This window comes from Micropterus dolomieu, linkage group LG12, assembly GCF_021292245.1.
Source record: "Micropterus dolomieu isolate WLL.071019.BEF.003 ecotype Adirondacks linkage group LG12, ASM2129224v1, whole genome shotgun sequence".
Lineage (NCBI taxonomy): Eukaryota > Metazoa > Chordata > Actinopteri > Centrarchiformes > Centrarchidae > Micropterus > Micropterus dolomieu.
The window spans coordinates 18842031-18859226 of NC_060161.1; the positions used below are offsets into that span (position 1 = coordinate 18842031).

The 17196-nt window shown below is 41.4% G+C and overlaps 1 protein-coding gene across 4 annotated transcripts in view; it reads right to left on the minus strand.

Moving 5' to 3' along the window:
- LOC123980024 (RNA-binding protein with multiple splicing-like) overlaps window positions 1-14404 on the minus strand; it is a 35496-nt gene extending 21092 nt beyond the window's left edge. For 2 of the 4 annotated variants that reach the window (XM_046064174.1, XM_046064173.1), the window contains exons 1-3: window positions 13919-14404; window positions 1099-1176; window positions 240-278 (exon numbers count right to left, since the gene is read on the minus strand). In XM_046064174.1, coding sequence (XP_045920130.1) covers window positions 240-278; window positions 1099-1176; window positions 13919-13981 — 180 coding nt within the window. In that variant the 5' untranslated portion in view covers window positions 13982-14404. The remainder of the gene's footprint in view (window positions 1-239; window positions 279-1098; window positions 1177-13918) is intronic. The other 2 variants (XM_046064172.1, XM_046064171.1) reach the window with 1 other exon arrangement.
- Between the last annotated feature and the right edge of the window lie 2792 nt (window positions 14405-17196).

Below are 17196 nucleotides of genomic sequence, written 5' to 3' on the forward strand. Positions count from 1 at the left end.
CCCCCCCCCCCCCCCCCCCGATTCCAGGTACCTGACAAAGAGTGCTAATCCTTCATACTCAACAAGCCGATAACAGCAAGAGGGGAAAAAACAGGACAAAGACGAGAGAAAGAAATTAAAGGTGTTGATGAGCGAGAAATGTAATGCAAACAGTAACCGCATGGTCAGGACTGACTGATGCCTTCATTCATTAGTTTCTTTGTACAGAAACACAGCACAGAGTGTGTCTTGTAACATACCTGTTTGGAAGTGAGCTTTATCAAGGAACCTTCATAGCCCTGAAACAAAGAAGGAGCAAAAGGTGTCCGTTAACAAAGACAAAAGCTTTAATTTTATGTAAAGATATTTCAGTGATTCTAATGAGCAAAATGTAGCAAAACATTTGTGTGCCAAAATATTGCATAAAAGTACTTGCATTCAGTAAAATGTTCTATATTTTTGCATTACTGCCTAAGCATGGCTATTTCACGAGTGAAAGAGCTCTTATGAAGACCATATGGACTGGCTATTGTGGCCTACCTGATTAATGGAGATTTACTGCTTTCAATGTTCAGGACATAAACCATTTACTCAGAGTACATACCATGAACATTATCTAAAGGGGAGAGATTAGATGCATAGCAATTGTCCCATTATTCACTTTGACTGTGCTGCTGCTGCACCATTATAGTGCATTATTCAAGGGCGACCATCCAAAAGGCTTGCAAGATCTACATGCATTCACCTGAACTAAACTCTAGGTGAAGCTAATAGACTTGTTTTTGCATTGCAGGCAGCGAGCCATTTTCCATGACACACACATCACACACACACACACACACACACACACACACACACACACACACACACACACACACACACACACACACACACACACACACACACACACACACACACACACACACACACACACACACACACTTCCTGTGGATCAAGATGTGATTGAACCTTGGCTTTAGGAACACAGACACTTGAACCTCGCGGGAGAGTTTCCATTGCCGTTTATTTCATCACCATTAATGGAGGTCCCATTGACTGCTGGAAAGAAAAGCTGCTAAGAATAGCTGCAGCCCATCCATTTAAAACATACAAACATACCTTAAATGGTCTGAACAGGAGATAGAGCTCCCGCGGCTTAATATCCAGTGGTAGCCCACTGACAAATAGTGTTCGGACCTGAGGAAGACAAGAAAGAGATCATGTATTTTTCATTAACCGCCGTGAGTTATAAATAGCTACCTTTACAAACCTGACAGTAACAGATGAGGTTATTAGAAAAAGGAGACTGAACGTGAGTTAAACATTTCTCACTGATAGGGATGTCTTTCAGTTCAGCAAACACATGCACACACACACACACTCACACACCTTTCTACAATAAGTGTATTGTGTTCTTCTGTGTAATCTACAGCTTGCTGTGTTTTACGGCAATCCTCCCTCGCAGCTGTAGCCTCTGTTTTACATTTGAACTTTTCAACTTGAAACTTGAGCTGGCATTGCTGGGGAATTACAATGTATGTGTTAGCAAAGAGAGACCAAAGGAAAATCTAATTGTCGTCGTCCATACTGAATCAGAGAAGGTGGAAAACCACAGGGGGAGTAACATGAGCCACTCCAAATGAGCTTTCAGGAAAAGTAGTTGTTGCTATCATTACGTGTGTTTATAGAGAAGAAAATGAATGCAGTGTGATCGCTCTTGGTGTGCTGCAGGTAAAGTTTAGGTTTGTCAAAAAGACATTTTAGGCGCCTACATTTTTAGTGAGCAAATCTTTTCTGCTATTAAATGATCTACTGTTACTTCTACTAAAGCCAACATTTTAAACTGCATATGTTGCCTACAACCTCAATGAAAACCCTGAGAGATGAAAAAACGTGATTAAAGAAGATTGATGACATTGGGGAGTAAGAGATACAAGGCAGCCGAGAAAAGAGACAAACTTGAAATATTGCTTTAAAAACTATGGAGATGCCCAACATATTTACTGTGCAGTTGCATTTGAGCGGTATATATATTAAGGGCTTCCTGCCACTCAAATGACAAACATAACTGTCTAATTAGAATAGCAGAGGTGCTAATGTTTTTATAAACAGCAAGAAATAGAAACTGATGATTTAAAAAACAAAACAGGTACCAAAAGGGTCTAAATATTATATTATTATATAAGGACAAAAATTTGTTGATACAATATGAAGCTGGAGCCAGCTAGCCTGATTCTGTGTACAAAATCTAGCTACCAGCACCTGTAAAGCTCACGGTATATGTTGTTTTTTTAATCTGCGTGTGTATTATAGACATGTTGCGGTGTTAAAGCTTAATTTAATTTATTCATGCATGTTTTATTTTATGCTAACCTAAGCTAACACACAGATATGAGTGTGGTATTGATCTTCTCATCTAACTTTCAGCAACAAAACTAATAAGGGTTATTCCCAAAATTCGTGTTCCAATTCCATCAAGAATTGGAATAAGAACAGGAATTTTCTACATATTCTAAATGACAACCTGGCATGGGGCTTGGGGTTACAAGACTGTGAGTACTTGTAGGGCACACAGATACTGTGTGACTAAGTAAATTGGCCAAAGCTGTTAACATCCTTCATTTTTGCATATTATCCCTCAAACACTTTCAGCGACCTGGCTGCCATGTCTGAAAAGGCTTGTGTGAACAGCAGTAGTTCTTTCAACATATGCAGACACATTAACACCAACTGCAACATTTAGTCTACACAAACGTAGCAGCGCTACAAGACACTGGTGGTGAGACGTCCTGTCACAGCTCATGAATGCAGATCTGGTTACATTTTGGAGCTAATGAAACAGTAAAATTCTATTTGTTACATGTAATTCTAGATGCGTCTGTCCTTAATAAAGGGTTGTTAACACAGGTATTTCTTATAAACCACAACATGTGTCTTCTACTAACACACAGCAGCCTTGTTTTTTTCCATTTAACCTCTCCTAAGCTTTAAAAAAAAAAAACTTCATTTTTTTAATAAAGTGGTACTGAGATAACTGGGGCAGACATGAAATGATAAAATGTTTTTTTAGACAATTTAATTATCTAAACAGGCACTAACACACACACACACACACACACACACCTCATACGTGGAATTATCGCCTAATTTGAGTTGGCTTGGTTCAAGAAAATTACTGCTTTAATGCACAAGAAGTATCAAAATCTAACAATACACTGTGTGCATCATCCCGACTTCCAACAACTCCACCGTACACGCCCACATCAATACTGTGATAGTGGATTTGGATGTGTAATTTAATTATTTATTCAATATTCTGATTCTATTTAAGGCTGAATTTAGAATAAACCCATAGGTATGCAATTACACAGAGTAGATTCAAAGCTCCCAGATTCATTAGATAGTAGATTCACAACTCAGGGGACAAAGGAACTGCTGAACTAACACTACACCTCATTCCCACATGTAACCTGATACACACCACTGATGCCAAAGGCAGAGCAACACACAAACAAAGGAGCTTAGCAACTGGGGGGAGCAATAGCTGGAGAGTGCCAAACCAGCCATCCATCCAAAAAAAATCTCACCTTCACCACCTTATCGTATCTTATCTTATCTGAGTCAAGCTGAACCCTGCAGGGCCGTCACTGGGCTCTGTCTCTGGCAGTTCTGTTTAAAAAAACTCTGATAGAGGGCCTCCTTATGTGGAGTTACATGGGAATAAAGAGAACACGATGGTATCAATCAGACACGAGCAAGGGCAGCCACTGACAGGTGTTGAAGCTGATAAAACTAATAGTGTGGCGGTAAAAACTGCAGTAGTGGTGAAACTAAAAATCCAAAACACTTTTTTTGGAGTAGACACCCAAGTCACAAACACTGGCACCAATGCTGTACATCTGAAGCATCTGTCAGCGACTGGCTTTGTTTTCATTCTCGTTTTCTGTTTCAGTAAAACATCTTGTTAAATCTGCACACGACTACAAATATATGCCACAACAACACCAGAGTTACTCGCTGCTGCTATGATGGATTTATATTCCACTTATATATCCACTTTACGTGGACTAAAGACAAAACTGGACATCGGACTCACTATATAGCGAATATACTGGCTCTGACCAGTAGGATTACAGTAATAATATATAGGTAGGTATTATCATCATGTAAATACGGGTATTTTTGCACTCCAAAGCACTCCTCAATCTGTACCTTAAAACAGGAGGCTGGTGCACATCCTAAGAAAATATTTGTCATCTAACTCTTATCTGAGATCCAATCTTTGATTTAGCTCTTATCTGGAATCATGAGGCTAATAAGACACTTGAGAGCTGGATATGCTGCACGAGTTAAGACAAACACGCACAACAATGAGTCCTCTACACCCTCGGAACAATGGGACATTCTTGGCTGTGTCGAACCTCATTCCTGAGACTTCCTGACGTCAGCTGTTGTGATATATGATCGGTTCGCCGTGCGTCTGGTGTGGAGCAGACTGCACACGCTGGATATGGGATCATTCACAGGCAAATATGTCAAAAGCTCCCTCTCTCTCTCTCTCTCTCTCTCTCTCCCTCCCTCTCCCGCAGACGTCTGCTGTTGATTACAGTATCACTCTTTATTTATGTTGCTTTGAGACAAGCTCGAAAAGGCGGAGAGCAGTAAACGCGCTGCCACCAGGTAAAGTGAGACATCAAAGTTTCATGATGTGGTAAACTAAACTGAACGTCAAGCCATTGGTAGAGCAGATTCGTAAAAAGCAAACATATTCCGTCTTCCACTGTTTAATTGGATTTCAGATGCAATGTTTAATTGATTCCTCGTGAGTCCCATACATACATTTCCATAATGCTAAGTGGCCTGGTACCGGCCTTTGAATCCTTGACCGTTGTGCTCACACACCAACAAGCGGGCAGTCTTCGATCAAAAACAGCAGTCCCTACCTACCACAAGCCAGCTGAGTACTTCACAGCCGGCTACCAGCGCAGTTCCCTGGCAACGCCTCAGTGGAGCACAGCAGAGTGTGGAGCCCCGGGCCAAAAACATCAGATCCTATTAAGGCCACTTCTGCAGCAAGTCCCAGGGGATCAATGTACCTCTAATCAGAGATCCTTGACTCCACAAGCCCCGGATGAGGTCATCACCTTATTGATACTCTATCACGGCACCTTGTAGGTTTGCCGGTGCCACCCTAAGGCTGGAGAAGGAGGGCAGAGAGGTCTGCACTCACAACAACATTCAACAACTTAATGTTAAAGGATAACTCTGGTTAAGATTGTTTATTGTGTCTAAAAGTAATTTCTGAGATCTGGGAATTAGGGCTGCAACTAACATCAATGAATCTTCATTATTCTTCTCAATGAATTTAATCTTTGTTAATTAAATGTCAGAAAACAGTAAAAAATGCCGTCATTGTTATTATTCCTGGTTTTACCAAATCCAAAACCCTAAAATTTTCAGTTTACTGTCGTATATGACTGAGAAAAGCAGCAAGTATTGACACTGGAGAGGCTGGAACCGGAGAATGGAAGTCTTGTTTGGCTTTTTACAATGGACAATTTGATGATGATTTTATTGTTCCCCTTGGTTTCACCTCCAAATAAGTCTGGCTAACCTGTAAGTTGGTTCCACACCCGTCCGATCCCATATGTACAATGGGAGTATAATGTTTCAACCCTGTCTGATCGTCTGACTGCTTGTGTTTCTTGCCCGGCCTGACTTGTTCAGTGATGTTGATGTGTTCTGCAATCTCTGAAATCTTTGTGATACTACTGATGCAAACAATGGCCAGACCAAAACGATCCTTTAAATGAGCCAGATTAATGAACAAAATAGCAAAAAGGATGATACATGTAGTATTGAGTTAATACATCTGGTGCTAACAATATCAGCTACAGAATGGTGTTTTGTTCTGGCTTTACTAATGAAATGTCATGGAAAGGAAAAAATTTACTTAGGCCCTGAAACCAAAAGACCAAACAGCATTTCCGCTATCTAATATGATGACACTTTAATTAACAAAGCCAAAATTGACACCACAACTGCTTGATAGCCTGGAGCATTTAAAGTATCTTAACATTTCTCCAGCATAGGATGCAATTTCCCAGCCATTACAAAAGCTTTTTGATTTTTATAATTAAAAGGCCAAGCAACTTATTCATGTGTCATTTCTATTCAGCTTGCGTTGTAGACTTGTTACACCTATTGCCTGAAATGACTCATTATACTCTGTGTGACTTTCTCAGATATTTGCTCTGACTTTAATTGAGTGCTTTTTTGACCGTTCATTTCTGGCTGAAATGAGGGACACGACCTTGGTGCAATGTGAGATGATTACTATGTGTTTCTCTCTCCTTCCCTGTGTGTGAGAGTGTGTGTGTGTGTGTGTGTGTGTGTGTGTGTGTGTGTGTGTGTGTGTGTGTGTGTGTGTGTGTGTGTGTGTGTGTGTGTGTGTGCCAAGTTAATAGATAGAGGTCCTTCGAGCCAGATGTGGCAGGACACAGCTCTAACCTTGAAGCCTTGACAGAGAGGGTACAGTGGCCTATTGTAGCGCGGGTGAGCATGCAACAATGTTGCGATTACCTGCATATGAAATGAAAAACGCTCAGAAGAAGTCTTTCATTGCACACCCACACTAGTTGCTTACAAATCCACACATAAGTCTTGTTTCACTATGACCGAGCTAGAATCAAAGCCTACCCATAAGCCCGTGTGAGCTCAGGGCAAGTTAAGTTTTCTTGCATCAGTTGAGCGCTGCGTTATTAAAAACAGTCTAACTGACAGACTCCCACACTCCTTTGCTATCTGTGTTGTCGCTGCTCTGTGTTGGCATGCGCTCTCTATCATCCTCGCGAGCTGTTTTTTTCCCCCTTCATCTTCCATGTCGGAGAACGTGGAGAGTATGAGACTGCAGGCCCGAGAAGTGTCAAACAACCATAAATGGATGACTCTGTTTGTCTGTTAATCGCCAGGGTTCGGCAGGTCAAGTTTCACATTCAGGGTCAGAGGTCACAGGTTAGGCCCCGGTTATTGAGTAGGTTGGGGGGGGGGGGGGGGGGGGGGGGGGGGGGGGTTAACTGGGAGGTTGAGCACACTCCAAGTGTAACGACTGAGCTCAGAGAAGACTTGTTTTTCGCTCTCTCTTTCTCCCACAAGTGCTTTCAACCAACACTTACACCTCAGTAAGGGCCTGCAAATGTTCCAACAGGTTAACCTTTAAAAGACATTCAAAACAAATGACCTAGGAAAAGCAAGGAAGTGCCCGCTTCACTGCCTTTTTCCTTCTCTTGCTCTTTTCTTCCTCTCTCCATAACAGTTTCCCACCTTTTAAATCTAACCTGGAAAAGAGTACTCTCAATAACACATTTGCGCTTTTTCCTTCTTATCAACCATTTTTGACTGCAACGAAAAGGCCTTATGGTGTCATTTGGGTGACGTGTGGAGGAGAAGAGCGACTTATTCGCAGATTGTCAGCTACACATCAGTTTGACTCCTTGGCTGTCGGCTTAGAGTTCATCACAATCTTTCATACTCGTTTGCTCTCTTCTTCCTTTCTCTTCTCTGATGAGTCTCGATGAATGGACTTAACATTCCAAAACCCTCATTAACGTGAACTAATCGGCCAAGTCCGCCTCTGCCTTTCCTGCACTCCCTTTGTTGCCGCCTGCCCAAGTGGACACCTTAAACTGTTTGGTTTTGAGGTTGGGTGGGCAGAGGGTTAAAGTGTCTGGTGCAAGGCAAGACAAAAACAACAGTGGATACTCAGTCATCCTCTGCGTCTCCATGAAGAAGTGTAAGTCTACTGCTAATACGTTCCCTAATTTTGAGTACAGCTGTGTTTATCAGTGACAGCACTTGAAGATCCAAAATATATGGCTGTAAATAATTATTCTTTTGGTATCAGTTTTTTTTTTTCTGTCAGAAAACTGTAAAAAAGAAACAAAAAGCCCATCCCAAGTTCTTAAAGCCCAAGATGATGTCTTTATTGTCTATTGTCCAACCAAAGTTCCAAATCCAAATTGTCGTCAATTGTACAATTTGATTTTTGGCTTGTTAAAATTACAAATCATTCAACTTATCAATCATTTGACTGACTTTCAGCATTAAATATAATTCATTCTGTTTTAGTTAAAAAGTGAGACTATGTAACTTTTGACAAGAGGAATAACGCCGTCTACCGAGAGCAGAACGGATTCTTCTACCTGGCTCGCTCCTTGGCTCATTAGGGCTCTTCCCATAAACGGTCGCTGCTCAGAGATCTCAGGGTCATGCTTCCAACGTATGGGGCCCATAAGGGATAAAAAGTTCTACTACTGGGACTAAACTGGCAAAAGAGAGAAGAATGAAAAAGAAGGGAGTGGTAGGAAAGAGGAGAAGAAGAGTGGCAAATTATAAACAGTACCAGGGGTGGAGGGAGGAAGGGAAAGAGGGAGGAAACAGCGACAAAACAAGATAAAGAGAGGAAAGAAAAAGGGTGGGACAGACGAAACGAAGGAGAGAAGGAAACGCAGGGGAAGGGAGATAAAAGTGTAGAGAGAGAGAGAGCAGGAGAGAAGAGGGGGAGATGGATGGACGGGTTTGGAGGAAAGAAATTAGATGAATTAAAAAATGACTGACTTAAAGCGTGGGCAGAACATACAAAGGAGTGTGAAGGAGGGTTCAGAGAAGTGATACTGCACACTGTAAGGTGGATAATTATAGCTTGTGAGTTAGCAATATTAAGTGGAGGTGACAAAGCAAGCCCATAAATACAGTATGACAAAGCAAGGCAAGATGGCTGACGCTGTCTAGGCACAAGCTAACACTTCCCTCACTTGTGTGGTGTATCATTAATTACAAAGCAGTGTTGACAACTAAGGCCATTTAAGGAAAGTGGCGCCATATAAGAGACTCCACACTGGTGGTCAGTTTTAATAGTTTATATATAGATGTAGACATATTTAAATATCTAGTTCAATTCTTTATCGCTGACTTTTTCTCTTTTCTTCTCACATCAGTCTGGCGGGATTCTTTGCCAGCCGTTCCTGACGCTAAGCCTTGTTGTCTTTTCAAATACCTCTTGTCGCACAGCTGACAAATGGCTAAGATAAGATGACAATTCCCCCTGCGCTTTTATAAATAAACTCCTACCTATCAGACGGGCAGATGAAGCAGGGTTTTAAAGTTTGTGTGAGCCTGTATAGAGGCTTTTTATTGTGTATATTAAAGTATATTTCATTCTATGTGTTTTTTTATGCATGTGATTTTGAGAGGACTTAATAGTCTTAATCTACGGTAAATCTCTTCGACAATCCGTGAAATGCTTTGTATGCTTTCCCTTTTGCCATATCATGGCCACTTTACCCTCTAAGCTTCCCTCTGCTAACGTTTCATGTCACAGACCGTTAATATATCTGCGTGCCCTTTTCATAGATACATGCACAAGTACGGACCACACACCACCGCGGCCTCCCTCCGCTTCACCGTGCTTCTCCAGCAGCACAGCTCCCCACCTACATCTCTTCATGGAAAAGGTCACACTGGCCACATGACCTGCTATTTGAAGAGGACCTGGTGGATACCCAAAGCAGGCCAAGCACAATCCAATTACACCCCAGGGAGATATGCCGCATTTGCTGAACTCTGCTTGAGTGATATTCTGTTCCTCTTTGGCCACTTGTAAAGAACCACTTACATGTTTATGGTGAGCTGGGAAGTAGAATCAACAGATGTTTTACGAGGTTCAAATTCCTACTGCGTTTGACTGTTACATGTGGGAAAGACAGTTTTAATATGAATATGATTTCATGTAAAACAAACGTCTCATCCTGCAGAGGAAACGGTAAAAGGGGAATACTGTGTTCACTCGTTTGTAAAAGATCAGGTGCGGTTTGACGGCGGACCTCCAACGTTGCGGAGGCTGGTCAGGTCTCGACCTAATAAACACGAGTTAGCTTGAGGCAAACTGACAGCAAGGAGGTGAAAGGTCGAGCTTGGTCAGGTGACTTAGTGAGCTATGACGGCTCCATGTACTCACAACCTGTACTGCATGTCCTCACCTCTCTTCACTGTGCACTATCCATTAACACAAAATAGACCTAAAACTAACCTGAAACAAATGAATGATTATTTTTGGTCTGTAAATGTAAGAAAATTGTGAAAAATTGGCCATCTCAAATTTCCCAGAGCCTAAGGTCACATCTTGTTATTGCTTGTTTTGTCCGACCCTCAGTCCAAAACACAAAGATACAGTTTACAGAGAAAAGCAGCAAATCCTTACATTTGAGAACCAGGAAGGGGCAAAACGTTGGCACTCTTTGCTTGATAGATGACTTAGATGATTTATTTATAATTAAAATGTGGGCAGCAACTAATGAATATTGTCATTAGCGATTCATCTGATGATTATGTGCTGAATTAATTGCTTGTTCTACAAAAGGGAAAAGTGCCCATCATAATTGCCTAGTTTGTTTTTTTCCAACCACTAATCCATAAGGCAAAAGATTTTCAATTTACTCATATCATATAAAACAGAATCAACTATTTAATTATCTAAATATCGGCTAATCAATTAATCAACTAATCATTTTGGCACTAAAATAAGTAAATCAAATCTTGATGTGCGGCAAATTAATCTTAACTTTTGGTGAACTGGGCATGTTGCGATGACACAAACGTGTCTGGAAATTTCTAGAAACCCAAATCTACTTTGAAGACCCCTCTCCAGGTCTGTTGTCCTTACAAGGCGTGGAAACCACAGCTGGTCCACAAGTATCTTTGACACTCGCCACCCAAGAGACGGCGTGCCACCTCGATGGCATCAGTGGCTGTTGAGTGTCACAGCATCCAGGACACCTGATAATAAAGCTTATCAAACCACCTCTCAAGATTAGATGCTTCTTGGGGTGGGAGTGGAGTTGGGAGGGGGGGGGGGGACCTGCATACCTCGCCTGCAACAGCACCATGTTTGGCGAGCACCGGTCCGCACAAGATAAACATTAAGCATCGTCAGGCTTTGGCGTACAGTGATGATGGCGTGTGAGGTTGAGCAATGAAGCAGGCATGAGAAGCCAAGCTCGCTACGCTGCTTTACTGGTGCGAATCAGTGATCCATTGAGTCGCATACTACACTGTGAAAGTGTTGTTCGGCATGTGAGAGTCACACCAGCGAGGTTGTTAAACTTTGTCTCTAGGGCATAGTTTATGGTTACTTTAGTGTTATTAAGCACAAAGCTGTTTGGCATTTTGCATTTAGCGCCTTTGTTAACTCTGTGAATGTTTCTGCACAGGAGATTGGGATGGGGAAAAGAGTTAAGCATTGAGTCACTTGATCATCAATAAAGCAGTTTGTATTGTACTTTTTTTTTTTTTAAACTTTTGTATCTCTACTAGAGGATGTTCATAAATCATGCGGGAAAAGTGCAAGTCATACTCAGGAATTAGTCACATTATTCTTAGTCTCGGGTGTGTGTTTGTGTGAATATGCACACCTGCCTGTACAAGTGCGTGTGTGTGTGTTTGTGCGTGTGTTCGTACCTTTCCACGTGTGCTCGTTCGTATACATGGGAGTGCGAGTGTGTGTGTTAAAGTCTCCCCAAAACTACCTGCTCCCCTGCATACAACACACATCATTACACAAAAGATAAAGTGGTGCTGTCCAACCTTACGCTAATTCAACCGAGTGAATTTAAGTCTGGATGGCTTCCAAACATTTCCACAACCATTAGATTCCTTTGGCCGTTACTCTCTCTGTCTCGCCGTCTGCTTTTTACACAATGCAGGGGGACGACTCTTGCCCTGTCCCCCTGCTTGTGGACATCACAGTGTCAAACTTATTTGAATGGGGTGCTAGTTTCGAGATTTATTTATCAAATGATTATTCTTAAGCATTCTCGACTGATTATTATAAGTTCAAGATTAGCTGATAAATTGTTTGGTCTATCAAATGGCAGAAATGATAAAAATGCTCATTTCAGTTTCCAAGAGCCCAAGATGGCGCCTTCAGGTTCAGCTTATTTAGTCCAACAACCCGTCCACAAGCCAACCATGTTCATTTTAGCATAATAAAATGACATTTCTGCTTGAAAACTGAATTAAATGATAGATTATCAAAACAATTGAGAGTTGAGGTGGAGTTTTCTGTCGACTGACTAATCCATTAATCGACCAGTGGTTTCAGCTCTGAAACAAAGATGTCAGATGCTATAATGACTCATGTATGAGCTGATAATTGGAAAGCAATCAAATAATTTTCTTGAAATGTTTCGTACTCTTTGAGCGGTGTAGCGCTGAAACTGTTCGGTGATTTTTCACCATTGCAACAAAACAAAACAAATCTCTGGTCCCAGTTTGTAAATTGTAAGGATGTGTTGCTTCTCTCTGTTTTTAATTGAATATTTCTGCATTTTATACTGTTGGTCAGGCAAAACAACACACTTGAAGATGTAACCTTTGGCTCTGGGAGCTTGAGACTGGCAAATGTGTCAAGCATTTACAGATGAAAACTGTAATCACTTCACTGAAAAAGATTATTTGTTAACAACCAAAATCATTAGTTGAAGCCGTAGTCATATACAGGCTACTGCAGCGCTGTGTTGTTTCCAAGAAGTCTGTTCTTTACCCTTTACCTCATATGTGCGGTGCCACAGCAACTCCCCTGCATCCACAGTAACCTCAAACTGTGGACCAAATATGGTATTGCATCAGGCTGGGCATGTTTGGCTATTCAGTTACAAAGTGACGAACAGTACACTGAGCCTTAATCAAATTGCTCCAAGAGAAATATCTGATATAATCTGATATACCTTTCTTACCTCTCTTTGCTGCGGATGTGTGGAGCTCTGAAATAACAAGTCGTTTGAATAGAGGAGCTCCAGTGCCAAAGAAAATCACCCCATGCAATGAGCACAAACTACAAACTTATTTACCCAGAAATACATGTTATGAATCCAGATTGTGCAATGTTTACAGAGAAGGAGAGGAAGAAACTGGGCTATAATCCAGCACGTTAGAAAGAAAATACATTTCCACCAGAAACTAAATGGATTACCTCAATTTTTTGGGGAGAGACAAACAATATCATTCTGGTGTGTTAAGATGTAAATCATGTTAGTAGAGAGGCTACTCTGGCTTGACTGTAAAGCAGTGGAGTTTGGGTTCAGAGAGTTCTTGCCTACATGTTGCAGCAGCAGTTGTTTGAAAACTAATTCACCCACTGGCTCAGAATTCCCTTTCCTACTGCTTTTGAGCGTTGTGTGAAGTCAGGCTTTAATGGTACAGTAAGCCAGAACTAACGACACTTTGGTTTGTTAACTTATCATTACCTACAGTACAGTCCTGGTTTCAGAGTACTTCAGGAACTACTTATTACTGATTCATCAATTATCATGTCCAGCCCATTGGTCCCGCCTTGTTCCTCACTTTTTCCTATTTTTTTCCCTAAGCATTCAGTTTGGGGTTAAAAAAGGGCATGGCTACAGTATGAGGTAGGTTACAAAAATGAAAAGGAATAGAGATAATATCGGCTAGGCTTTATGTAAGAAAAACAATAAATAAAATAGATGACAGGTGCACTATTCAGTTAAAAGAATTGTACACTGCCGTTAGGAAAACCCAATAATAATTGTTCTGAGTGCACTATGCAGTAGGTATAATAATATGACAGCAAACCTTGTTAACTTTTACAAGGTGAAAAACAAGGTTATAGCGCAAGAAATGCTACATGAGTCAGTCCTCCACACGTTAAACAGCCAGAGGAACACCATAAGAATCTTACAGTGATACTAAAAGGTGACAATAAGCAATGGTGGTTTAAAAGAAACATGCTATTAGCACTATGGCTCTAGCACGAACCGCTTTATTAAGATGTCGCTGTGGGTCACGGACGGACCTATTCAAATTAAAACTGCTCCAGCAGCAGTGACACCAGGTAATAAGTAGGCGCTCGCGTGCGGACACATACCTCCTCTTCGTGGTTGGTGAATTCACTCTGCTCGTTGTCTTTCTCGATTTTGCTGTTATTCATTCTGAGTCGGACTCTTTTCTCACGTTCACTTGGACTGTCTTCTCCCTTGGCCGCCTTTCGTTTCTGTTTCGCTCTGCTCTTCTCCTCCAGGACCCCAAATTTTAAAAGGCAGGCACCCACCCACCAACAGGCTAACAGTCCGCGTGCGGCCGCTTTCCTACTGACCCGAGCGTTCCCAACTACTTTGGCGACATCAATGATAAGTAAAGATTTTTTTTAAAGAGGGGAAAGTAAGCTGTGAGTGGTGTTCTCAGTGTCAGTCAGATATTCCTCAGCATTCCCTGGAAAGCTTCTCCGGAGGCTCTTTTTGCTGTTCTCCAAATGAAATACAGTAAACGTTCAGTGGACTGCGCCGCAGGCAAACTTCTCTCCTCATCTCCGCGTGAGGGAGGGAGGGGAGGTTGAGGGAGGGGTTTAGGGTGGGGCAAAGGGTGGGATGCACGTCTGCTGGGCTTTAACAAGTTTTATTAAGTGCTGTGTGAGGGACGGCGGAAAAACCGTGGCAAACACCGATCGCCTTTTGGACCCAGCTGAATCTTATTTTAGTCACTGCCACATTCCTGCAACATTGTTATACTGTGGCCTTGTGTCTGTCATGGCTTGTATGGCTGTATGTTTTATCTTCATTCGGCTTCTTTAATGTTTAACCTATAGCAAGGCTTTTTATAATGTAAAGTCAGCTCATGGCTGTAGCAAGGATTTTATTCCACCCAAGACAAAAAGTGCATGAACGCTTTTCTTATGCATTAGACAAACAACACTTAGTTTGCGGTTAAGTCTAACCATATTGGAATCAAATAATTAAATACACCCCATGTGTATTATATTTTTAATTGTTAAACTTAAACTGCCCCCAAGTTGCTAAAATCCCCCTAAAAAACATAAAAATACAGAGGACATGACCAGCTGTTAGTTAATGTGTTCTTACATTTATTTTGCATTACTATGGTTTATTATTTTTGACCCTGTGTTGCTGGGGGTTTTTGCACACTTTTGCTGTGAAGGGCCTAATGCAGGCTGTAGCATCTCAAATGTATTTATTTGTTGTATTTTGTAACATTTGTGTCTACCTGACCTGGGTCTGCAGATGGAAAGCAGCTAGTATCTTTGCTTGAAATATACGATATAAACTCTATTGTGAGATTAAAACACTGCCTTTCATAAATGATTAGTCTAAAATATATTTAAATTGTGCCTTGTAAATTAGTCAAATCATAGAAGATTGCATTATTTAATTATTTGTATTTTACCTGGTACTTTACTAGTAAGAAATTCAAACATGGCTTTATTTTGGAAATTAATCTGCCACTTAGTTTGACTTACCTATGTATAGGAAGTGTCACTCTTAGCTTAACCTGTTGACTGTTTAACCTTTAACCAAGCTGTGTTACATACCATCAATTTCCATCATAAATCTGGCATCACAAGATGTCTTTGTTACCCTGCACACTCAGGAGTATTTTCTCTTTCTCTCCCTGTCTCAGCCCTTTGAAACGTAGCACTCAGCATAATCCATCATCTATAAAGAGGCGCAGAGCAGTAGACACAGACAATTATCAACCTGACTGTTTAATAAATTTCACATGGTTCTTGGTTTATCATTTTAAGACCTTTTGTGGTTTCAGGCAAATATTTCTCCTCGGACATCACAGATACAGCCCATTTCTGTGTGGATTTGCAATGGCCATGGCAGGTTGCGCATGTAGATAAAGAGGTACGGGAGACAACACCTGTAAATTGCTCAAGATTTGAATATGATAACACTAATCTGCTGTGAGCTCAGCCCAAGACTATTTGATTTATGACATTTGAGTGGGCAAACAGCCCGACCCTGGAGCTATGGAAGTGATGTCTCAACAACAGAGGAGATGAGCAAACACTAAAAAGTTTACTGGCAAACCTATTATTGTCTACAGTGCAGGGTGCAAGACAGCCTTAAAAGCAGCAATCAGGTGACAAGGCAGCCTTGAACGCTTCCCCATTTCAAAACATTTATTTTGAGCAACTGCCTCACTTTGTATTTCACGAAGAGAAGTTCAAGAGCTGACAGTAGCTCAGTAGTGGAGACTTTGACTATATTTTGCATGACATTTATTGCACAGGACAGAAGCTCGCATTTTATGACAGCCAGTGCTGAACACAGAGAGAGTCGTTTTGCTGAACTTGCACCTCAAAAGCAAGAAGGAAGAAGGAAAAACAGTCATCGTGGATCGGTCTTAGAGATTTCTGCTCTTTCCCCTCCCAGATCATGTCTATATCAATTACACTGGATCTGAAGCATACGCAATGAAGGAGGGAAATGGCTGATTCTTTCATGCTGATGAGAAGCAGTTGGGGATGAGGAGAGAGGGAGGAGTGTCTTGGAGTCTTCGAAGCAGATAAAAATGGAAATGTTCCCCTTGCTGCTCAACACCCTGTATCAAAGCTTCCTGCTGGAGTCTGGGGACCAGGGGAGGGGGAGGAGAGGTAGGAAGGAGTCGGGGGGGGGGGGGGGGGGGGGGGGGGATGAGGAGCAGCTAGGAGACAGTCTGGTCACGGTGTCCTGGGTAACATGACATTGACATGGTCCAGCCTTACATGAAGATATCTTTTGTGTTATCAAGAGAGTGCTAGTTTAAGAAAATGCAACAATGCTGGCTGAACTGGTTGAGGAAGCCTTGTTATTTTAGTTATAAATATAGATAAACTAGCCTGGCTCTGTCCAAAGGTAAAATAAATCAGCCTATTAGCACCTCTAAAGCACCCAGTTAACACATTATATAACTGTTTTGGCCCAACTATACTGAAGATGACCAGCTTCTTTTTGGAAAACACTTGAAGCTAGTAAACACTTTTAGACTAGTCCTTCTGAAAAATTTTCTCCAAGATCCAGTCAGTCCAAACTGAAGACAGTCCTCATCCCAATTTTGTTGTAAAAGTGAAACATAAAATACTTAACTACTTTGTTTCATACTAACCTCCTGTTGCTCTTAAAAGCAATCAGAATTATTTTATCTAGTTAGCATTCTTCAGACTGTCCTTTTGAGGTCCTCATTATCTGTGACACCAGTAATTCTTACCTGCATGACAGATGATGCGGCCCCTGGTCTGTTTCAGCAGTAAGATGTCGGAGGATAAATTCAACAAATTTTAGCTCGGTGGTGATTTATTTCTTCCAAAACACATTAAACAAGCCATCAGAAACTCTCGTAGTTCACTCTCAGCTAAGTAAAAAA